At 28.2% G+C, this 26441-nt stretch overlaps 2 protein-coding genes across 5 annotated transcripts; both read right to left on the reverse strand.

The window, feature by feature from the left end:
* Positions 1-2905: 2905 nt before the first annotated feature.
* LOC111034656 (THAP domain-containing protein 2-like) lies at positions 2906-6124 on the reverse strand. 4 transcript variants are annotated; one of them, XR_002604572.1, is made up of 9 exons: positions 5700-6123; positions 5051-5260; positions 4933-4988; positions 4816-4869; positions 4703-4756; positions 4566-4643; positions 4219-4470; positions 3536-3639; positions 2906-3418 (listed from the first exon to the last, which is right to left on the reverse strand). XR_002604572.1 is itself a non-coding variant. In XM_022315989.1 (8 exons), the coding sequence occupies exons 1-7, from the start codon at positions 5765-5767 to the stop codon at positions 4241-4243; spliced, it is 747 nt and encodes a 248-aa protein (XP_022171681.1). In that variant the 5' UTR covers positions 5768-6124; the 3' UTR covers positions 2906-3418; positions 4219-4240. The 4 variants fall into 4 exon arrangements, 3 of the variants coding, with proteins under 3 accessions (XP_022171681.1, XP_022171672.1, XP_022171659.1); XM_022315989.1 differs by lacking the exon at positions 3536-3639 and having other exon boundaries at positions 4816-4866; positions 5700-6124; XM_022315980.1 differs by lacking the exon at positions 3536-3639 and having other exon boundaries at positions 4566-4640; positions 5700-6122.
* Positions 6125-8161: 2037 nt separating this feature from the next.
* Positions 8162-25847, reverse strand: LOC111034283 (TATA-binding protein-associated factor 172). Its single transcript, XM_022315425.1, has 33 exons — positions 25404-25847; positions 21276-21333; positions 20835-21079; positions 20618-20764; positions 19576-19706; positions 18696-18884; positions 18320-18481; positions 18077-18212; positions 17883-18019; positions 16972-17237; positions 16683-16911; positions 16460-16615; positions 16236-16371; positions 15827-16170; positions 15589-15755; positions 15400-15517; positions 15203-15331; positions 13628-13684; positions 13452-13556; positions 12803-12962; positions 12585-12691; positions 11534-11801; positions 11090-11464; positions 10873-11023; positions 10411-10760; positions 10234-10334; positions 10034-10174; positions 9819-9967; positions 9618-9743; positions 9389-9551; positions 9178-9314; positions 9020-9101; positions 8162-8955 (listed from the first exon to the last, which is right to left on the reverse strand). Exons 2-33 carry the CDS (start codon positions 21284-21286, stop codon positions 8785-8787), a joined length of 5346 nt encoding a protein of 1781 aa, XP_022171117.1. The 5' UTR covers positions 21287-21333; positions 25404-25847; the 3' UTR covers positions 8162-8784.
* Positions 25848-26441: the final 594 nt, after the last annotated feature.

Raw genomic sequence — 26441 nt, forward strand, 5'->3', positions numbered from 1 at the left:
AGTTTTTTGGGGGAGTTTATTTTATCACTTTGTTTATTTTTTTTATTTAGTAAGTACTTTTCTCTATTTTTCATTCTTTGTTTGTACACTTTAGTTGGCATATTTATAATTTCGAACAAGGCAATAAGTTACAACACATTATCTAGTACACAATAGACTAATTTATATATTATAATTTAATTTAATAAGCAATGGTCGATAACAAAATGAAACAAATAGTAAATACTCGAATGTGAGATAGCATTATAGCAATAATCTTGTACTGCGGCACATCACACGAAATGGAGTGGGGCAACCGATCGGCACGACAATTAGTGACAACCCGAGAGTGTGATTCCAGCCATTCCAGGTTCCTTTATAATTCGACGTTTGCACGTTGCCTTAATTTATAACCGTACGATTTCGATGGTTTTTGCAGAAAGATCATCTGCAAAATTTGTCTGAATTTTCCAATTTATTAGGTATCAATTGATTCTGTAGATAATTAGTTTTAAAAAAAAAACGACATTTACTCTGTTTAAATGAGCAACTCCTGCTTCCGGATTGAGACACTAACAGCGGGCCGCGGCTTTATTTTTTTACTGAACTTGCTGGATTATTATTGTGTAGTAAAATAATATTATTATAACCCGGGCGTCTGTGTTTGGTACTCGGTCATTTAATATTAATAATAATTTATCTTTTTTTCCGCGGTACTCGGCACTGTGAAGGGGTCTGCCTATACATAAACCGCCAAATAAGTGGAGAAGGAATGAGGGAACGATTCTAGTTTAGCAACCTATCGACTTTTGAATTTTAATATTTTAAAAATGTGTGTTTTAGGGTGTTTTATAAGAATGTAAATAAAAAGACGGATAAATTTAGTTTTGAAATTATTGATAAAAAAACTTCAAAGCGTACATTTTTTGTAACGAGCATTACAAAAAATACTTAGAATTGAATATTTTTAATTTGTTTTTTTCAAAATGTGTGGTATTTAACTATCAATAAATTGGTAAAATCAAAATTTACTTTTGAAGTTTTATACATTTAAACACCTGCGCACAACACTGTTCTGCCAAACGCAGCGCCCATTAAGAATTTTGATTTTTTTATCTACGTATTTTAACCACTTAAGTCTTAAAGTAACATTAAAATTGATTGCCTGCTGGCTGCAGTCACATTCTAAGCATTTTATTTTTAAAAAATGCGCGTTACGAAATAAATGTAGGTACTTTTTAAAGTTTTTATCAATAACTTCATAACAAAATTTGTCCGGCTTTTTTATTTTACATTCTTAAAACAGTAAAACACCCAAACACACACAATATGGAAATAAAAATTTCAAAATCAATGGGTTGCTAAACTAGAATCATGCCGAAGTAGGTACCTATTCGATTCAGAATTAATAGATACTTGGTCGGATCATATTATATTTATATCCCGAATCGTGGAAATGTCATAGACATATTATAAAGATCTTAGTATTAATATCATGGGACTTGGACCTTATAAAAATTATTATATAATGCTTGGTATTGGCACTGACTATATGAAACTTATGTTTGACTCTGAGCGGAGTGATGAATGTATTCATTTTGTAATGATTTGTGCCAGGGCGTCCCTAGACAGTTTTCAAGGGGGGGGAGGTGCGGACCTTTAAATTCAAATTTTGATCATTATTATTTTGTTGTCAATGAGAGTAATTGTATGCATTGAAAACTGTTATGAGGGGGTGGGGGAGAGGCGAATGCCTCTTCGCTCCTCCTTGGAGACCCGCTTAGATGTGTTTCAAATTTTTTTTTGTGTCAGTCATCATTTTTGTCCAGTCTTTTGCGCATTAAATTACTTCGGTTTTCAACTTCACATTATATAATAGTGTCACATCTACTCAAAAGTGATTATTCTCTTTTGAGACAGAGGAGAGATACAGTTTTTTTAATTTCTTAAAACTGTAAGGGCGATGTGAACAAATGTAATAATATTTTTGGTATCCATTATAGGTAATTCATATGTGATTAAAACAAGAATAATTTGAATCAGTTTTATACCTAAAATTAAAATGCCTTGCATATTTTTTTTTCTTTAGAAAATTTGGTGAAAGTTGATGAATAATTATTTTATTTTGAGACAGAGTATAAGTGTAGTGGTTTATTTATGGGCATCAATATTTGTTTTTACTTTTTTCAATGATAAAACACAATGGTTTAAAAATTTTTTATTAATATTACAAACATATTTTTAGTGTTAACCTTAAGTTTACCAGAACTTTGGTATACTTTTAAGTTTTAAAGATAAACCAACCTTCTTCTAAGACTGAATCATCTGATTTATCAGTCATAAATAATTCATGTCCAGTAAGTTTCTTACTTTTTCCCTCTTCATTTTGGTTTTATTTTATAACTCATACATGTTCTAATGTTGAACTTCTACCCTAAAAATGATTGAACTGTAACTTTAGTGTCTTCTAAATGTTTCTAAAGGAAAAATTATGCATTTACCACAGATGCTTTTCAAGTTGGTAGAAGTAATTGTAGAGTATAGTGTTATACATTATTACATAATACAGCGTTTGAGCGTTTCCTAAACTCTTGTTTGGGCTGGCCCGGTAATTTATATTTTTCACCTTCGTGAAATCGTGACCCACCAAAATATTTTACATTTATCATTATGTAATAAAACGCAAAATAAAACACATTTGAATCATCTCTCCCGTCTATTTGACTTCTTCTTCATACTTAATAGTTTAAATTATCAAAAGAAAATGATAAATAACAAATTTAATATGAGAATTTCATTAAATTCTGGGACCCAGTATTAAATTTTGACGGCCCGGAAGTGGGTTGCGACCCACTATTTGGGAAACGCTGACATAATACAATCAATACTTACTAATTCAGATTACATTTCTTTTTGGTGTCTTTTATTTATCTATTTATTTATTATACGGGCTGGGCCAATTTTTACAACACATGCTTATAATTAATTATTTACAGTAAATACTTAGACATAACAAAAGGTGACTATTAATATTTACAAATAAGAATTTGTTCAAATAGAGTATGATAACAATAATACAATGAGTGCACTAATAAACTTATGTATGGAACAATATTAGCCTATAAATAAATGTTTAATATGTATTACACATGTACTTTTTGACTTGCCTCACCCTGATGCCAAATATATTTATTTATTTTACAGGAAGTATCCATTTTACATTTATATGGTAGTTTGTGATTACATAATTTAATAGAAAATATCATAAACATAAGACTAACATAGTTTAGGAGGACTTAATAAGCAATATAATACAATGTGAGAACTTAAAATAGAAAAGAAGGATCAGCATTGGCCAATTTTCTTTTTTATTCATCTATCCTTGTGCGGCCAATACTTAAATAGAATACATCATCACCATCCCAACATTATCTTGAGCCTTAAAAATAATTTATGTTAGTATATTAAGTTTATTATTTGTTGTGTTAATAATTATATTATGTATCTTAAATGTCTACAATTTGTGGATCATGTGGATTTTTTTCAACGCACTCACATTTAAAAAACCTTGCAACAGTCGCAACAGGCTTATGTCAGGTTGAACACTATCAAACTCGGTTGATTTAACTGAGATTTCGAATGAATAATAAGGATTTGAAACTTAAACAAAAATATAGATGTTTATCATAATATATAAAATATTAACGAATTTATAAATTTTCCAGTTTTTATTAACCAATGCTTACTTATCATTTCACCACAGTATATGAAGTCCAATATAAACAATACACCTTAAATACAATCTTAGACCGTACTATTGAATAATACATTTAGTGTCTTAGTAATACAAGTATCAAGTATGGGTACATAAAATAACTACATATCTACTTAAATAATAATTTGAAATTTTTATTAACAAACGGGGTGATTATTTTAAACAGTTATGTTTTTTATCATTTTTTATCGTTCTGATTTTTGGAACATAAAATTAACAAACTTAAGAAAAGTGTTAAAAATTGATGTGGTTATTCAACAAAGTAAAAACTTAAAAAATTATGATGGTAAAAAATATAATTGGATTTTTAGAACCCTTTATAGTGTTTGAGATAGTGAATGTTGACTGTAAAAAGAATCACTATTATCAAATTTATATGACATAAATAGTTTTACATATTTTATCTTATTTTAATACATGAAAATCCACAAATATCCAACATTATTATAAAAACAATTAGTTACCAAAATTGTATCATGAACTGCTTCACTGATCAAATTTTGTTTTTTTCAGATGATAATATAAAGAAGATAAGCTTGAATTTTTTTTTTTAAGTCGATTCACTCTTTGTTGTAATGTTCTAATTTTTCTTCTTTGTTTCAAGATTTTAAGTTTTATTACAGCATAGTTTTTTTTTTTTGTACGTTTAGGTGTACTTAGAACAGGAGTTGCTATGTCACCATCAAGACGATGGCTCATTTTGGATTTTGGTAGTTCTTAAATAAAAAATTTTAAATCAGTATAAAATATAATATCATAGAAACCTTGTTCCCATAACAATAAAGGTAATACAAATAATCAATTAGTATACCTAGAATGTTCTGAATAAGTTCAGTATTTGACAATTTCTGAATTTTCATCTCTGAACCAGATTTTTCACACTCAACTGCTAAAATAAAATAATTTTATACTAATCTTTTATTCATACAATTTGAATATTATTCTTACTCTGGGTAGACACATTCATTTTCATCTCTGAATCAGACTTTTCACATTCAACTACTAAAATAAAATAATTTTATACTAATCTTTCATTAATGAAATTTGAATATTATTCTTACTCTGGGTAGATACATCATTTTTCATCTCTGAACTAGACTTTTCACATTCAACTGCTAAAATAAAATAATTTTATATGAATTAATCTTTTATTTAGAAGTATTATAAATGATACTTACGTTTTTTAGCAGATACTATATGATTAGTAATCTCTTCATCATTTACTACTAGTAATCTGTTACAAGAAAAATTATGATTGTAGAAATAAAAACAATACAAATGTCTGTGAATTCATACTTATTAGGTTTCACACCAAAATCAAAATTTGAATTTTTTTCAAATTTTGTTGGAATGGCATTGTCTTTTAATAATCTTCTTGACTTAGTGATTTTGTAAGAACTTTCATCAAAATGTAGTGAGCATAGTTTACTATGCGGAAAAAATTTTTCATGAGCATATCCACAACCTTCTAGCCAAATTTTGCGGAGTGTTAAGTCATTTGGGAAACTAAAAATTAAATGTTGAGTTTTAAACATCATTGTGTTGTTATATATGGATTTTATAGGTACTTATTATACATTGTGTATGCTCAGGGCGGTCCGACCAGCGGCCCTCGATAATTAGCTAATCTTTTTTTTTGCCAACCCTCCCTCCCAGAATACTGATATTAAAAATGTCACTATACAATATCGGAAGTCGGTCTTTTCGCTGCCTAATAATAATGACTGCGAGTTTTCCTGACCTGAATACTATTCACAATCATTTTGTATATCTTTACATAAAATAAAAAACAATAATACCATTTTTCTATTTTGGCGGCCCCGGTGTTTTTATAAAAGTGTAAATTCTCCAGCCAACTACGAAAGGTTGGACCACCCTGATCCGTGTAATCTGATATATTATTTCAAGTTATTATTTACATTTCGAATTTCAATAGGTAACTAACTTGTGTAATGTTAGGCCTGGCACTTTGGCTGATGTGGCCTGGCAAAAAAAACAACACCTCCGGTGCATGTTTAACTGATGTGATTCACAGTGATTTTAATTTTTTTTTCTTTTTAAATTTCACAATAGTATGCACAGACTAAAGCACAATGAGCATGTTATTATATGATAAGGGCCATACCTAACACAATTGCTTGATAAGATAATATCCACTAGTAGCACTATAATTTTAATACTTAAATATATATGGAATTGCGAGTTCAGAATTTCAAAGTTGACAGTCGTCTTATTTGTCTTTTATCAATGGCAAATGGAATACCGGATTCATCGGACAATGATTATATGAACCTGCATTGAGGAGAAGCATGCGTAATAATGTCTTGACGTCTTGTTCCCTGAAATGAAATGAGTTAGAGGTGGGGATTACGTTGGACAAGCTGGCCAAGTAAACCGTGATTTTCGGAAAAAAGTTCAGTGTGGGTGTAACTCTAAAACCAATAACCGTATAGACGCTTGAAGTTTTCGCCAAATATTTATATTGGCATCTTTCATCCATAGTGGCCCAATTATTTTGAACTATTTATAGCCAATAGAAACGTTTGAAATTATTTTTCAATTAGAAATTAAAAACATTTTCTTTTCACAGCTAACATTAGGGTTTGTCGTTTGTCGGAAATTATAATGTAAGATTTTGATAACAACCAACCAAATCATATTGAAGTTTGTTATTATATTAATAAATAGGTTATAGAATAACGTTACAAATCGTCGTCAATACTGATGTGGACGTGAATATATAATTATAAATTGTTTTAGATACTTAGCGCAAACATAACATGTTGTCCGGCGTATTGTATAGGCAAATTAGCTACATTACTGTAGTGTTTAATATTTTCTTATTTACATTTTAGCTCATTGCAAGTATACTATTTACTAATTTACTATAACTATATTTACTTTTCTTAAATGGACTTCTAAATCAAAATGTGCGTGGATAATTTTTTTTGTGGTACTACAATTTTTTTAACAGTAACTGGTGTAAATAATCTTAAAAGGATGATTTACACTGGCCTTGACAGAGTTAAATCTTGATTTGACAATAATTCACTTAAAATCAATGTTCAATACAACAAAATCTTTCTACTAACACACTGTATTTGAAAAAAATGTCTAACATAATTATTACACAGGTTGCCGATAACTGTAATTGTCTTGCTATTGTGAAAACAATTTCAACTAGGGACCTATTTAGGACTATATTATAATTTATAATGATAATTGTTATAAATAGAATTGAAAATATTAACCAATAACTTAACATTTTTTTTTAAAAATCCTTTGAAAATATGTTCAAACCAATAATTTTGCATTCTTTATAAAAACTACAAGCTTAAATTTAGCTCTACCATCTATCTGAGGCAAATGCTGAAATTTAATAGGTATTCATTCAAATGTAAAATAGGTTACAATTTTTCTTAAATTATTTCTTGTAGTAGATTTAATAAAAAAAACATTAATCCTAGAAATTTAAGACATTTGTTTTTCTCAATCAAAAAGCTTGAAAATTTAACTCAATGTTCCCTATACATTTTTTTTATGTATCAAATAAATATACTTTTTACCGCACATATGCACTTGGTATTTTTTTTTTGGATTAAGGCTTCAATTACTAAGGTCATTAGACTGTGATTGGGTGGGGGGAGGACGGTTGGTTGGAACAACGTTTGTATGTGTGGCAAGGATGTGTTGCTAAAAACTCGGATGGTCACTCATTCGAGTGCTAGCTACGACAGCTGGTACATACGCTTAAAGCTTTGCCGCAGATTGAGTGTACGACCACGCCTCACCAAGCAGTATTTTTCTATGATAAAACCATTAATATTTCACTCCAGTATACAGTCAATTAGTCTTACCAACCGTTTAAAGAATAATTATAATGGGAATATTATCATTACCGGTACTTCTTATTATTGCACTCATCACATATAACACTGCAAAAAACAGTTAGTGATGGGCGCTTGAAATTTTGACTTTGTGATCATTAGATGATGTATCGGATTATGAATGGGTTATACTACTTTTATTTTATAAATATAAATTAAATTGATTGAATGTATTAAGCAGATGAATTTAACCGACTGAAATTTTATATCCATTCAGTAATAATTAATTTTTAGTATTTAGTAAATACATTAATTAATTCCTAAAATATTTATTCTTTTTTTAAAAAGATGTTATATTTGTTTGAAATTGTAGATAACAATAACATTATCATTATTTATCTTAAAAATAATAATTTAACTCATAAAAATAACATGTAACTTTTAGTTACATTTCTTAGTGGGCTGCACCATTTTTAGAGGCGGCTAAGCCCTCCCTGCACCCCTTTTACCGCTGTGCCTGATAAGCACGTGAGTTATTGAATAAAATGTACAATCTTGGGCACAATAATTTAGTTTGATATTCATTTAACATGAGTTTGAGTTTTCAAATTTATTGTATTTTTATTTTGCATATTATGACATAATCGGGTTAATTAGAATGAAGTACAATATTTAAAATAAAATAAAAACAAATAAATTGAATTAAAAAAATAAAGATAAAGATTGGTATGTGATATAAAGCATAAGATATTTACAACAAACTAATACTTACGACTATAAGACTCTTATTAAGAGTGTAACTAGAAGTTAATATATGACTAGACGTCTAGACAGATAGACTCGGTAACTTATTTAAGCTAAATTACATTATAATTTTATTTTCAGATTTTCCATATATTTTTTTAATGAAATAAAATAAGGCATACTCCGCCTATCATTTAGGATTAAAGTATAGATTTTATTACATCAGTACACAAAGATTTTTTGTAATCAAAATCGATTCAATACAAAACCATTAATTACATAATGAGTACAAAATACTAAAAGCAATTATTAAAGTATTAAATGATTAAAGTTACATCCAATGTTTATAAATCTAAAAGCCTAATTTTTGGTTTGTTTTCACTAAGTATAAATTACTAAAAATATCATAATTTTAAAAAAAATGTTAAATAACAATACATAATCAAATTCATTATTGGATCAATCATTTTTTAGAGTCTGAATAAAACTATTTAAATCATATTCATCATCATAAATTTTGGAATCCCAGAGTTCTGGCAAAGTTTCAAGAACAGATTTCATGGAACCGCCCGAAGAATTGGTTCTACTTTTTTCTTTTGATGGATCATCCAATGAGAATAAATCTAATAACTGAGAAGCACAAAGGTCAATTAATATATATTTAGGTATTTTCAAACAATATGTTGACAATTACTTTATCAGTTCCCATTGTTTTAAGACTTGAATTTTCAGAAGATATTACTGTGTTGGCAGTCTTTAGCTTAAACTTTTGAAAGCTAAAATGATCAACATCAATATTAAATAATGTGCCAATGGTTTCAATTGTATTGTTTTAGTTATCATAATACATACTTCATTATTTTTTCTTCTAGTGTTGATCTTGTAATTAAACGGTAAACATTGACAACCTTTTTCTGACCAATACGATGTGCTCGATCCATTGCTTGTAAATCTCTCATAGGACTCCAATCATGTTCTACAAAAATTACCTACAGTAAACAATAATTTTATTAGGTACATTAGTTGTAATTTTAAATTAGGTTGTATATCATACGACACATACAGTATCAGCTCCAGTTAAATTTAGACCCAATCCTCCAACTTGAGTGGTCATTATAAGAGTATCAATGGATGGATCAACATTAAAACGATTAACAAGTGCATATCTTTGTGACACAGGTACACTACCATCAAGACGAAGGTAACTTACATTTGGCATATGGGCCCTAAAACATAAAATTGATTTTATTAATTTTACAATTAAAATATAGAGTTCAAAATAAATAACTTACTTAAAGAGATCATTTTCAATAATATTTAACATGGACTTCAGTTGACAGAATATTAAAGCTCTGTGTTGACTTATCACAGTTTCATTATTACTCACTAACCCGATACCACAGTCCATTAAAAGTTGTCTAAAACAAATCATTATAATTAATAACTTTAATTCATAGAATAAAAGTACATAAACCAAAAAACTAATTATTCACTTTAAAGCTGGTAATTTTGCAGCATGTTGAATATCAGTTAGACTAGAATTAGATTCTGAAATTTGCTTAGTTATATTAGAATACTGAGGATGTTGTGGAGTAAGTACTAATTTTGGATGATTGCATACATTTTGTAAATAACGTAAAGCCTGTTAAAAAGATAATATTAAATTGTTGTTTAAATAAATATATAAGATTACTACAATATAACTTACTTGAAGAATATTATTTTTGTTAGGAGAATTATTAACGGATTTTTCATCAGTTTCAGTTTCCGATAAATGTTTATGTACATGTGTTTTTGAAAAATCTTCATAAAGCTGTTGTTGAATAGGACTCAAATCACAATAGTAATCCTACACATAACATTTTATTATATAAAACTTCATTTTTTTTTATATTAATTTTTATTTACCTGAGTAATTTTAGCTGGTAAATCACTTAAAACGTCTTCTTTCATTCTACGTAAAACAAATGGTAAAACTTGACGATGCAAAGCTTCCATAGCCAAAACACCTATGAAATTAATTATGTTAATATAAATAATATACAAGATTTCATTTATAATTTTAGATTTGAAAATTTTATTCACCAGTTTCTTGTTCCTTTGAAGAACATTTTGAATCACGACTCGCTAAAATGGGTTTGCTATACTTTGCAGCAAACTGTTTTTCTGTACCCAAAAAACCTGGCATTAAAAAATCAAATAATGACCATAATTCTAAGACACTATTTTGAATTGGTGTGCCAGATAAAACTAAACGATGGTTTGCCTTTAATTGTTTAATGGCTTGACTTGCTTTAGTCTTTCCATTTTTTATAATATGACATTCATCTAATATGCAATAATTGAATTGAATTTTTGAAAAAAATTCAATATCTTTACGAACAATATCATAAGATACTATAAATAAATTATAGTCATCGGCATAAACTCTCAATCTGAAAAAAATATTTTTCAATTTATTAAGACTTGGATACTGTATTCAGTAAATAATACATTTAATTTATACCATTGTGCAATAATAACATACAAATAAAAATAATTATTTACTTTTGTCTTTCTACAGGTAGTCCAGAATATTGTAAAGGTCTCAGTATGTTTTTCGGAATAAATTTTTGTACTTCATGAGTCCAATGCCCAATCAATGTAGGCGGACACACAACTATAGATGGTAACAGAACTGAATCTGGACCACCGGTTTCCTTAAGCATTTTTTTCAAAATATAGTTACTTGATAAAGTTAAATAAATAAATTATTCATTTATTACCTTATGTTTTTCATTTTTATTGTAATGATCACTAGCGAGTATACATAATGATTGTATAGTTTTTCCTAAGCCCATGTCATCACATAAAATTCCATGTAACTTATATTTATTCAAAAAAGCTAACCAATTTACTCCTGTCTGCTGATAAGATCTTAATTTAGCATTTATCATAATTGGCACTTTGAAATCACTTATTTGATTAGGATTAAAAAGTTGATCTAAAAACTGTCGCTGTGATTGGATTAATAGATTGGTTTTATCGCTTAAATTTGGAGGAATAGGTACACTGCCATCAAGTGGCATTAATTGAATAAGTGTTGCAAAGCATTGTGATGACATTTTACGAACACTTTCTTCTTGATCACATAATCGACCTAATATAATAACACCAATATTAAATGATATTCAAATTATTTAAGTATAATATAAATATTTTTATTTACCTAAAAGCGGGATGATTAATAAGACGATGTAAGGAACAATGTCAAATTGTAACTTATCGACAATACACATCACTGCTTCAATAGCTCCTTTTCGTTTAACATCATTGTCAGGGGCATCAAGAAGAGGTAAGACATCATTTATAATGGTCATCATTGTAATTTCAGGATTTAACTCAACAGATGCAGCTAAACAGCGAGCACTTATATGTCTAACAGCAGAATATGGATGGATAAGAAGTTTGGAGAAAATTGGTAACAACTCTAGAAGCTAGAAAAAACAAATAATTAGTGTCTAAATTTAATATTAACAAAAAACGATTTAAGAGTCAATGAAGATTAAATATTATTTAAAACACATTAGACACTTTGATTCTGAGCAGATTGATGAATATATTAGCTTTACAACAAAGTGTTTTTATATGTGTCGGTCTCTGTCGTTAAGAGCAATAATGCTTCAATTTTTGACCTGGCGCTGATATGAACTGGTACTTGGGAGGATCAAAAAAAGTTCTTTTCAAAATAATTAAGAAAACAAAACTGGGAAAATTGATGAAAACCAATTTTTGACAAAATTGATTTTGTTTTTGGTAGTAATCCAAAAATGAACTACTATAGGGACTTGCACTTTTCACAAAATATTTAAAATATCATTTTCTAACATGATATAATTTTAAAATATTTTGTTCTATTTTGAAATACCTAGTTTTGACTTCATGTATTTTTTTTCTCGGATACTAAGTTTTAATTTTGACAAAATTGGATATTTAAACAAAAAAATAATGATTATAGTTATTATGTTGTAATTTAAAAAGTATTAATTATTTGTTAATAGAACAATTAATTTTAATATTAAAGATAACACCATCACACAATTGGATCGACTAACAGTTATTTTTCTATGTAGCAGATTGTAAGAAATACTGCCCCCTTAAATTAATTAGTTTTGATTTTTTTGAAGTCAAAATCTTTAGATTGTACTCATGTACAAATTATTTCAGAAATTTAATTTCTTAGAATATACTAATAGTAATTTACGTTAAATTATTATTACTTTTGGAACAAACGATTTGTGCATTTTTGAACAGACTACTTCAAATACTTGTAAGTTTTTAATTAATTCTTGCGCTTCTTCATCTTTGTCTTTTAAGGTATTCATATCTAAAATAGCAAAACGTTAAAATTAAAGAATACAAATAATAATATATTAAACACTTTTCCTTAACATGTTCATTTTTCAATTTATTTTTAGTTATCTTTTATGAAACTTACTTGGGTCATTTATAGGGAATTCTATTTTTTTTATACTGTTATAAACTATTTCAATAAGCCTTGGTAATTTACTTTGTAAATGTTCACCAAAATATGAACATATAGTTTGTAAAGCATATAATGCACCTCTTTTTTGTATATTATTGATCAGTTTTTGTTCCTATAACATTTAAACACATAGTATTATAATAATACAACATTTTAAAATAAGTTTAGGTAAAATAATAAGTTTAAATGCAATTAAAATATTATTTTATATTATTTTTTGAGAATTTTAAAAGGTACATATTATAAGAGAGTATTATTTAATGTTTTTTTTTTATTTTACCCACAGTTTTAAATATTAAAAAAAAATAAAAATCATTTTCAAATTATAAATATTTTATTTATTGTTCAGAATGATATTATACTTTTGGTACTTTTTCACTTTACCAAACACCCTTTTTTTGCAATTTATTTTTTGAAAATTATAAAATAAAAATGCAAACAAATTTCTGTGCCAAACACAGATACGTAATTATTGAGCTGTGGTATTCGATACATTTCTATCAGATTATTTAGATGTACACTTATTCTACAGTCAAAAAGATATCACAACTATAGTTAGTAATGGGTTACTTTAAGTTTAAAATATAAAAGTAAAAAATACCTGATCTTTGTCGCTTAGTACAATTTCTACATTTATATCACAGTGTATTGGTGGTCTTCCTGATCCTCGCTGTCCAGTACGTTTCATTAATAACTTTTCTGCATTCTGTAATGAAATAATTTCTTCAATCAATATTTAATAATTTAAGACAATAAAATGTATATAATGTTAATTACTTGTAATATTTTCTGATGCATGAGAATTAATTGATATTTTATTCTATCTTCTGTACCCTAAAAGAAACAATATATATTATATATATGTATTAGTTGTAAATACATTTTATGATTATATAGTTTAAAATTTAAAATATATTAAATTGCGTAATTAAATAAAACTATTAATACGTTTTAGAAAATTGAAGTTTAGGCATAAAATAATTTTATTTAAACTATTAGTAATTTATTTTGTGGGATTAATTGTAGTACATTCTAGGTATTCTGAGCAGAATGCAATGATGAATTTTTAATTATTTTTTTTTTTTGTGTCCATGTACACGATAAGTAGATCAAATGATATTAAGGAAAAACGAGAATTTTAAGGCAAAATAGATTTTAATTTTTGGTTTAACTCTTAAAAAAATTACCATGGATAGATGAAATTTTCACTGAATGTTTATATTAGAATTTTCTATATACCATACTATTTTAAATTTATTTTGACTCATGTTGAACAACATTGAATTTTTGCTCAATTTGTCATGGAACAATATTTCTATTTTGTTGTTATTCAAAAACTAATAACACTAGAGACTTGAAATTTACACAATATGTTTATTTTATCATTTCCTATACAATATGGTGAAATTGTTTTGAGCAGTTTATTGACATTGACATTTTTTTTTTTTGAGATAATCAACACACACAAACTCAAGCTGTGCCACCTGCACCCCACAGAAGTGGGCATTATACGCTACGCTCAAACCCAAGGGAAAAACTTACATATGCCAAAGCCACAGCAAATACACCACCATCCGATCAACTTCTCCAAATCTCACTAACGAGCTACAATTAATCCTAAACCCCCTCCTAGCTGCTTTAACATCCCTAATAAATAAATTTCCACTCCTCATCACTCCCACTCCTTAATTAACACATATCTTCCGATCATCCATACCATATTCCAATTAAATTCTAAATTCTAAATTGTATTAATTGAAATAACAAACTTGTATAACATGTAATATGTCAAAACATTTAAATTTTAATAAATAAAAAAAAACAGTTTTTTTTTCTATAAATGTCAATAAAATTTTAATTGTTGGATAAAAGAAGCCTGCAATTAATCAATGCATGGATTCTGATATATTGTTACAATATCAGTTGAAAAGTATTAAATATAGAAAGGCATAATTTTTTTTTTATAATTATATAAGTTCAAAATTTGAAAAAATGTATTGAAAATTTGAGCTTCACCCACTTCAAAAACAATGATATTTAGTTATATGGGATTTGAATTTTTAGTTTTGGTTTTGTAGTATAGTAAACTAAAAATTACCCTAAGTTTACATCACTTTTAAGTGTAAACATTAAGATAGAAAATTTAGAGAATTTCCACAGGAATTATTTTATATTATCAAAATATTGTAGTATAAAAATTTCCTAGTACTATGCATGTTAAAAATAAGACACAAATCATTAAATAAATCTAAGAGGTTGTAAATTTTAAAAATGAATACTAAGTTATAATACTTATAAGCTCAAAGTTATTGAGATTCTGAAAAAATATTTTTGTATTGATATTTGACTTACTATTTTAGGCGTGAATTCTGGATCAACACATAAAAAAGAACACAGGTTATTAATTATGGTTGTGTTAGGGCACGAAGGACGATTTATACATAAATCCATCAAAATAGCCAAATGATCAGCTGACCAGCGCTAAAGTATAGTTTTGAAAAATTAATTAACATTTAATCAAAATTTATAAATATAGAATAGAATATTACTTGTAACATTTCATTTGATTCTTTTTTTATAGATTCCATTAAGGGTTTAACAATAGGTCGAATTTTTTCTGGTAAACATTGAAGCATTGTTAATGCGCTAGCTAATGCTGCTTTAGTCCTGAATTGAGTAACAATATAAATCTATAAATATGTTAACTTATAAATTATGTATTAAAATGTATTATTTACGATGTAGTTAAAGAAATGAGTTCAGAATTTATATGTTTATGAGCCTGATTCAATGAAAGACGTCTATCTTCAAGTTGTTCAAATATTTTTGGTTTGAGTTTTTGAGATGAAATCAATATTCCAGTTTCTGGTCCAGTGAGAAGCTCAATGTGTTCCAAAGTTACAATCTTAAAATCAATTATTTAATTTTAGCTTCATATTTATATATAATTTACATAGACATTTTTTTAAATTTTACTTGGTTTAATTCTTGTGGGGTTGTTAATTTATAATGTTTCAATGATGAAAGAAAATCATGAGCATCTTGTATAAGCTTCGTTATTGAGAATGACATTTCATCATAATAAATCATACGATTCATACAGTCTGTTACTTTTTGGGCTAATATTTTTGAAGCTGAACTATCTAATTTTTGTAATTTACACCATTCTGATATAACCATTGCAGTCATCTTTTGTTGCATAGCTACATTCGATTCCAAATTACTGATTAATAATTTTGTATAGCATGTTACAGGTGATTCATCTTCATTTGTATAACAAATATTAGGAGCAGGTTTTATAATATAACAAGATAATAATCCTAAAAATCAAATTTACATTTACATACATATTATTTGAAAATTCATTTATAATCAAAAAACATACCCAACATTTCTGCACCCAAATGTCTTGCTCTAATTGCATTTTTTTCTCTTTGGTCAGCAGGAATTGCCTCACTTCCGCCGATATAGTATTTGATATCTATACTTGTCTCGTTTGGCAGACTTGATACATTATCTACCTTGAATGTAAAATCCAATTTTAAGCTAGAATATTTATTATATTTGGAAAAAAAGCATTTAGGTACGTATTAGGGACACAATTATTACTTTATTAGGACCAGTTGGAATATGTTGAATAATACTAGATGCATCATAAGGTATTTTATCTGATTGCATGGTCATTGCCAACCACAATCCTATGTATGGGCAAGCAGCATTTAAAAGAGCTGTTAAGCTACTGTTGACAATTAAATTAGCCCAAACCTAGAATAGAAATTATTTGAACAATAGTTAAAAAAATATCCAACACAATAATTTATGGAAAATATACTTTTTTTATGATTTGTTGTATTTCTTCATCTGGTTCAGCCATTGCTCTCTGAAAAATATGCCTCATAGCATCTTGAAGTAATTTTATATCTTCAATATTATCAGCATATGATAATTGTGGAGTTGAAGTTAATGTCATTAAAGACTTCATAGTAGCTAAACGTACTTGGGTTGCATTGTGTGACAAAAATGACCAAAGTCGAGGTAAAACATGAAGAATTGGTTCATTTCTAAATGGTTGACTATTAGTTTTTTATTTTATAAATGATAAAAACAATCATAAAACTTACGTTAATAGTTTTCCAGATGGAAGGCTAAACAACGCAGCTAATAAAGTCATAAAGTTATAACAAGATGCAGTTAAATCATCTTGTACAGCCAACATTTGCCACAAAATAGATATTACATCTGATGCCCATTTTTCATCACATTTAATCATAAAATCAACTATTGGTAATAAAGCAGATGCAGCTACAGCACTAACATCATCCACAGTATCCATAAGAGCTTTAGATATAAATGGAAATGATAAGTGTAATATTTTTTCAATAATATCCTGAAATAAATAAATGTTAAATAAATTATGATGGTACATAAATATATTATTTATTAATTAGTGTGTAGTTTATCTTTAAAAACAAACAAGCTAAGGATTGAAGCCAAGTATCAAAAATAAAGAACTCACAGTTCATTTTAATTAATGAAAAAAACAAAAAATGTTAAGAATAGTTTTTTTTTTTAGAAAAAGGCTCAAAATAAAGATTTTAATTTGAAGTTAAACTTCTGTTTCAGAGTAGTTTCTTTTACTAAGTAATTTAATAGAAGAAATTATTACCAAGTAATAGGTATGATAATTAATATGAACACTTCACAATCTATTTTATAGTTGAATTGATCATTTCAAAAACAACACAAGTCATAATTAATCCTGTAATTCAACATTTTTTTACTTACACCTCTTTACTTATTTAGCATTAAGATTAATTAAATTCATAATTCATAGTTTTTAATAGTTTAACTTAAACAATTTTTCATTAACTTAATATAAGGTATACTTGACTACCATTGTTAAAAATCTGTGCAGTTTACATTTAATGAGTTAAGAAAGGGGTAAATCCAAAGGGATTTAATTTGTCAGGGTAATGCCTTTCAGGGTTAGGTAGTATTAAATATAAATTAAAGTCAATATTTAATAACTTACTTTTCTAACAACTAGTAAATACTTCAGTCCTAATAATCCACCATGTCTGGTTGTCCAATCAGTATGTTGAATAAGTTGTATAAGTACATGAATTATGTTTAAAACATTTTCTTCAGACATTAGTTTAACAACAAAACCTATAATTAACGCAAATATAATATTTTAGTGAAACTCTTGGTACTTAGTATATATACCTAAAGCTTGAGCACATGTTTCCCTAACAGGTGCTACAACTTGATCACCAAGAAAATCTCCAAAATGGTCTAACGCAAGAACACATAATAGTCTTAGTCCCACATCTTCTAACCATGCTTGATGATGGTTTTCCATCTAATAATAAATAATACATTCAAAATTGTAAACACTAACATTGATTATTAATGATTATATATACTTATAATATTGTATACATAATATATGACTTAAATTTAACATACTTGGTCTGAAGGTAAATTACAAGCTTTTCCAGCACCTCTACCATGGTGTTTAATAATTTCACGAATAGCTGTTGCAGCACCATGTCGTATTTCCCATTTCGTATTGAATAAGTCTTTAAGTAAAGTGTTAATAAAATCTTTAAAAGGCCAGTCATTTTCAACCTTTACAAGAAATAAATACAAAAATATTACATTATTATTATAATTTTATTTCGGGGAAAATGTTTATTTTTATAATACAAACTTGTAATAATACAATTTATTTTACGAATAATTAAAAAACGTTTGTTGCTTATAAAAATATAAAATTTGATAATATATTATAATATTCAAAAGAAATATTTTAAATGTTAATGTAATAATATTATAGGGTTACCTCTTCATTATCAATTAATTTTAATTTTTTGTGTGAATTTGAAGCTCCAGTGTATCCAGCATCCAAAGATACTGATCTGACTAGTTTGTTATTCAGTTCAATTTGGCGGGCTTTTCGTCTATCACAATTAGTTTCTCTAGAACTTTTATCTAAATCAGTATCCATTTTTACTACATCACTCAATTGTCTCTAAAAAACAAAAAAAAACATGTGTTAAAAATAATAACCTTAATGATTATAGATTGTATAGTTTAAAGGGAAATTAATAACAATCCATGCAAACTATAAAATACATTAATTTTAAGGTAGTAGTAATTTTTGTAATAAGTTAGGGTTTATTTTTTTTTATAAATTAAGTTGGTTTAAAATACTATCAAATTGCACACTAATTGCATGGGAATTTGTATGATGAATGGCCATTTATAATTGAAGTATTTAGTTGGTTACATTTTTCAATGCAAGATTTTAAATTGTAAGTGAGTTTATTATGAATAAGTTCATCATTTTTAATTGGATATAATTATCTATAACTTGAATTGTAATTTGAAATATACTGGAGATAAAATAATTGTTTTTACTTTATGAAATACAATACCTATCATAATGTATTAATTTGTCATATTAAGTAGCAAGTACAATTCAAAAATAAAATATTATGCATTATTTATTAATTTAAAATTTACTTAAATTATATAGTTTGATTGTTGGAATCAGAAAATAATACAAAAACCTGTTCACAGCTGGCAGGTATGTAGGATTTAAAAATAAATAAATAAACACATCCATAAATCATAACTGCGCTGTTTTATAAAAGCGAGAGCAAACTTTAGTTTTAAATTTCATAATATAATATATTAATTAGTAATAACTAAATACTAACTTTTAAATTAGGTTGACTAGGAATTGATGAAATAATTATGTCATCTGATGTAATAATATTTGAACCAATAATTTCAAGTCCCAAAGTTTTGTTGATAATTTTCTGTTGATCCTTAATAACTTTTTCTGCATCTATAAAATAAAATACAATCATCACTTTTTATACTTCTATAACGACAATAAAATATTAGTGTACAATAACTTAAAAAATTACTTTAAACCATATAAAGCCAATAAAAAAAAAAAAATAGAGAAATTTGTGTTCTTAACATATTATGATTCAAAAAAATATGATTACCTGTTCTTGATTCTTAAGCAAGAATCAATTTAATCATAGCTCAAATAGAAAATTCCAGAGGCCAGTTAAATAAACTCAGCATTAACAAATGTATAAGTTATGGCAACATCATAACTCATAAAGTGGCGAATGGAGATTTTTTAAATGTACAGCATAATAATTGTAATATAAATTCTAATATATTAATATAATAATATTTTACTCATTATAATTTATAAGGCTTACTATAATTTTATATAACCTTTATAGATTTATGTATCTGTAATACCTATAGAATACATGAAATAAAATAGATCTAACTATTTCTACTTAGATTCTCAAATTGTTTAATGTTATAGGTAATAATTATAATGTAAAAATTGAATTTGTTATAAGTAAACAATTTAACATATAATTTTATAATTTTTTTAAAAATACCTGATAAACACATTTTTTCTCTATCAATAAATGACTCATCTCAGATAGCAGTTTTTAATTATATATTTCTGAGATTATAGATAAAATTATACTCAATCAATAATTTAAGAATAATATAAATATGTATAAATAATAAGTACCTAATTAAAGTAAATTTAATTTATTTAATTAATTGATGATTGGAAGTATTTGTAAATTAGATAAATGGTTATTATAGAATTATTGGATACAGTGATACTCACAAACTGTCTCTATAACTTATATTATTAAAATATAACTAAAATACAAAATAAAGTAGGTATGTTATCAGTAATAAGTTAGAAATTACCATTTTCTGATGTTACAGGATTATCTTGTTCGATATCTGTAGAAGCCATCAAGGCAGAACAATTCATAATAGAAGCTAAATCAAATGTATCAAAACATAATTTCCCATCATTTTCTTTCTCATCTACTTGTAAATCGCTATAAAGTTCTATAAAATATAATACTACATTAATATCAATACAAAAAAATATTTCAACATCAAATGCTATCCTGCACACCTAATTGAATAGGAGGTAAACCACTTGGACACCACGGGGGAATTTGTTTTATTACAGCTTCAATGGCTTGTGAAGCTGCTATACGAGTTTCCCATGATGAATGTCGTAAATATGTAGATATACGCTCTAATAAAGGTTCAAGTTCATGAGGATGTAGCCTCACCACTTGTCCCAGTTGATTTGCTGCTGCTTTTCGAGTAACTGAACTACTTCCTGTTTCTAATAATATAAACAGTCTATCTAATCTGTAAAAGAATAATGTTAAAGTGATAAATAATTTGAAAATACAAACATAAAATAACATAGGATACTATATATCTAATTCATTGTATTAATAGTTGAATGCTAGAAAGGACAAATGAATGCATTTATTTATAAGTTGTAATATTGTAATATTTTTTGTTATGAAATAAATGGAATTTAAATAAGTTAATAAATTACCTTGAAGCCATTTTCTTTTATTAAAAAATTTCAATGTTGACACCTATCCATAAACAATCTGAAAAAAAAATTAAGGCTAGAGTAAGAATACTAACAGTTATGTAGTATTGATGTACTACAGTCATAAGCAAAGATTATACTGAATAGGTACCTACATACAGATAATCATATTTTTAATGTTAAATAGTTCAAAATTGTTAAAATATAATCTCATTTCAGCTGTAGATTTAGACATTATTAAGTTTGAAAATATTGATTGTATTTAAACATAATATTTGATTTCTTCAAATATTAAGTACCCGGCCAACTGACTGTGTCCAGGGTTGCCAACCGTCCCGATTTTTGCGGGACATTCACGATTTTTAGATTTTTTTCCCGCGTCCCGATCAAAATTTATGCGGGACATATTTTTCCCGGGACATAAGGAAATTACCAATTTATCTCTTTCTTCAATAAATTATATAAATGTTAAAACTTTAACAATTTATAATCAACGATAAAATGCTTCATTCGTTATCGAGTAAATAGCAATAATCTATTAGTATATTTAGATACTATGGAATTTGAACATTATAGTTGTTTATAACTGTAATATCTAACAAATTACCAAGATATACGTAAATTGTAGATATGTTTATTTTATCTGTATAGTAATCAGTAATATAGCGTTTAATTATAATGGTATAATACGCTGTATTGCCATCTTCAGTTACGCGGTGCTTACGGTGATGTGATGACAGTATAATTTGTGCTAAGTATATTGTATAATAATTCGTTCGATTAATATTGTATTTAGCTTATTTATATTCGTCCGTGCATTTTTCGATTTAAGTACTTTTTATTGGTGTACTGTTACTGTGTGTGCATATGAAATATAATAATGAGTGACTCTGAAGAACAAAATATTACTCATACTCCACCAAAAAAGGTAAAACGTCTTTGTACTTTTCGTGATGTATGGTTAAGTTCATATACTTGGATTAGAAAATCAGAAAATAACAATTTGTATGGTAATTGTAAGCTATGTAAGAAAGACTTTTTAATTACTCATGGCGGTAAATCTGATGTGCAACACCATGCAAATAGCGTTTTCCATAGACAAAAAGAAAATTCTAGTAAACAATTATGTACAATAAATTCATTTTTTGTTACCAAAAATACTTCGGAAAGTCAAAAAGTTAATTTGGCGGAAGTTTATAAAATTTTTCATAATATAAAACATAACTTATCTTATAATTCTCTTGATTGTGATTTTAAGTTGCTTCCTAAAATATTTTCCGATTCAAATATAGCCAGTAAAATATCTTGTGGTCGTACTAAAGCTGAAGCTATAGTACAAAATTTACTTGGACCAAAAGCAGAAGAAATTATAGTTAATGCCTTACAGAATATTTCTTACTTTTCAGTTGCTACCGATACATCTAATAAAGGAAATAGAAAAATGTATCCAATTGTAGTTCAATATTTTTGTCTGCAAACTGGATGTCAAATAAAATTATTAGATTTTTTTGAACAAGCCTGCGAAACTGCTGATGGTATAAGTAATTCAGTTCTATCAACTTTGGAAAAATATAATATTAATAAGTCAAAAGTATCAGCATTTAGTGCCGATAACACAAATTCTAATTTCGGGTGTCGTAGATCAGCATTTACACTTTTACAATCACATAATAAGAATATTTTTAAGTCGGGTTGCTTAGCACACGTAGTGCACAATACTTTTCGAAAAGCTTTAGATGGTCTCGATTTTGATGTAGAAACTTTGGTGCTGAAAATATATGCACATTTTTCTGTATCAGCATCCAGACGCGAAGATTTAAAAGAATTTGTTTTGTATGCTGAGTTAGAATGGCAAGAATTAGTTAAACATTGTCCTACTAGGTGGTTGTCAATTGGCCCAGCAGTCCAAAAAATTCTCAAGTTTTATCCTGCCTTGATATCTTATTTTATATCTCTTGGCGAAGACTGTCCAAATCAATTAACAAAACTTTTATTTTTTGAAGAAGACGAGTCAGAAATTGAACATTTATTTAAAAAACCAAGTATTTACTTACATTTTTGTGCCAATGTTACTATTATGTTTGAAAAAGCAAGTAAATTACTTCAAAAGTCTGAGACGAGTTCCCCCGAGATATTTTATATTATGAATGAGTTAAAAACTAATATTTCAACTCGTATAAATGAACAGTTCTATGGCTCAAATTTCATCACATGTAAGAATAAATTATCAGTATCTAATATAAATACTATAAAAAAAGACTTTGATATGTTCTACAACACTGCATTAACTTATTTGTCTAATCATTTTGATTATGAATATTCGCCACTAAAATTTTTAGAACCACTTTGCTTAAAATCAAATTTGTTACTTTATCAAGATATTGCAAAAATAATTGAAGTATTTGGACTAGTTGATGTAATTTCTTTAGATGAAATATTTGAAGAATTTACAATTATCAAGCCTGCTATACCAACTGTTAGCTTAAAAAATAATTTAACTGTTTATGAAAAATGGTTAGAACTTTTATCAATTCAGAAATTAAAAAATTTTGGAATATTATTAGAATTTATTCTAAGTATTCCACCATCTAATTCTCATGTAGAGAGGGTTTTTTCGATGATGAAACTAAAATGGACAGATGTTAGAAATCGTTGTTCAGTGGACTTAATAAAAAATGAATTAATGATAACACTAAATATATTGCCTTCCACAAATAGTTCCTGTACTGATTTCGTGAACTTGGTGAAAGATGATACAGCTTTTTTGAATGCCGTGAAGAGCCAGAAAAAATACAATTGGAAAAATGAATAATTTACAATTTATAATTTATAATACTTTTTTTTATTAAAAATTCCGTCTAAAATATTATATTATTATTATTTTATTAATTAATAATTAACATTATGTTTGTTATACAATTTATAATAATAAAGTATATACATATAGAAAGCAAATATATCCGTATTATGTATATATATATCTTATATTATAATATTATGTTATGCTAGAAATGAATGCCTTTATAATATATTAAAACCTGAAAAAAATGTTCTCATATTGGAAAAAAGTCCCGATTTTTTTAACTGGATAGTTGGCAACCCTGACTGTGTCTTACATATTATACTGGAAGCTTACAAAATATATTGTAAGTGATCTATATAACATAAACACCTAACCGGCTATTTGTCTAGCAACTTATATTATACGATATGGACTTCAATCAGTCACATTTTCAATTAGAGGTATATAGGTACTTGGGTTTTGACATTTATTCAAATGAATAACATTATAATAAGTCGTTAATATAACATTATTATATATACCTATACACGTTGTAAGTACCAATTTCTTGTCGTACCTAATGCCTAGGAATGTTTCCAAATAATTTGGACACGGTGTACCTACCAAATGAGTTTTAAAAATGAATTTCCTCGCGAAAAACTTTTCGTGATGACAGCGTGCGCGTGTTTGGAGGCCGCGTCCTTCGACTATCGAATGCGCATCACGCGTGTTAAGCGTTAACGGAATTTAATTGGCAATGCTCAAAAGTCGGTGGGTGGCGTTCCGTCAGTCGCCGAGTTGCCTCCAAACGCGCAGGCGCGCGCAACGGCCCGGCGGCGACGAATCGGGTGAAGAGGAGACCGACCATTATTAGCGTTTGGGAGATTTATACGATTTAAAGGTAAACACAGCTACGTAAATGATGCGGGATTTGGTACACGAGCGTGTCGGTAATATAAGCGCACTGTCGTTACACAATAAATAACAGTAAGTAGGTCAGTCGAGCTGTACCCTTTTCCTCGCGACATGCTCGGTATTCCGGTATTCGGTAATCACAACTCGCAGTTACCTACATACCTGCTTACCAGTGACACGGTCGTCGGGTGGTGGTACACGGCCGTAAATGGTAAAAAAGTGTAAATGTAAATAAACAATAACGGTATGCCTGAAATATGTCGCAGACGACAAAACAGCGCGTAACGAATAGTAACAATCCCCAATAATACAGCGGAATAGCAATTATTTGTCGATTAAAAACGCTCAGGTTAACAAAAAAACGTGCGTATCGCTAAGCGGGCAGTAAAATTAATACTAACGATGGTTTCCAGTGTCCTGGGTTTATTTACCTCGCGTCGACGGTGCATCCGTCACCCGGAAAAATGGGAGATTTGTCAGACCATACGACGACGTCTGTCGCGGTAAAACGGCGGGCGAGCAACGAATTCCTCCGCAGCTGCTGCTGTTCGTCGATGATCTCATGCGTTTACGTCATTTTGAATCACTGGTAACCCTCCGCGGACACACACGTATCGACTGGACGACGGCGGCGACAAGATGGTCGTCGTTCCGCCCGGCAGATAGTCCTGCGCGTTTCCGTCGACAGGACGAAGACACTGCTTTCCTCCACCGTGTGCGGGGGAGCGGCGGACGGGAAAACTGCGATCGCGAAAATCTACCTCCGTGGCGGACTACGAAAACTACGCACGGGCAGCGGTTACGAACGCGGACGACGGCCATGTCGACCGAATGAAAGTCACATTTATACTGGCGGCCATTTCCACGGGGAACGCCGCTTTAACGACTGCACCGGCGGGCGGCGGTGAGCGGACGCGTTTGGCGTACGGCCGATCAGCTGACCGCGAGCGGCGATTGTGTACAGCTGCGCGCCGCCCGTACGACGTTTATAATTTATCGATGATAATAATAAGTAATAACAAAATATATTGAAATATCTTACAAATAAATGGGCAAGTGAATTAACGATTATTATTGAAGCATTGAACCTTTTAATAATATTGTGCTCGTAATTAATTGTACGATGATATTATTACGATCCGAGTACAGTGACGTCTTTTTGGTTTTTTTTTCAAATCCCCAGTAACGTCCCGTATTTCCGTTGTCGAAAATACCGTTACGACGCCTTGCACGGTTCCGACTCTCGAACATTCGATGGACACGATATTCTACGCACTATATTATTATTATTATTATTATTATTGCATGATATAATAATATTATAGTTAATTGGACATTCGGACGTTTAGTTTCCTGTCGACGACACGTTCGGCCGTATGTATTTTATTGTTTTTTTTTTCAAGGTGGTGAGGTAGCGTTTGTAATCCGAGGAGTTACGACGCATAGATAACATTTTTCTCTCAAAATTT

This window comes from Myzus persicae, unplaced genomic scaffold (assembly GCF_001856785.1).
Source record: "Myzus persicae strain clone G006 unplaced genomic scaffold, MPER_G0061.0, whole genome shotgun sequence".
NCBI classification, from domain to species: Eukaryota; Metazoa; Arthropoda; class Insecta; order Hemiptera; family Aphididae; genus Myzus; species Myzus persicae.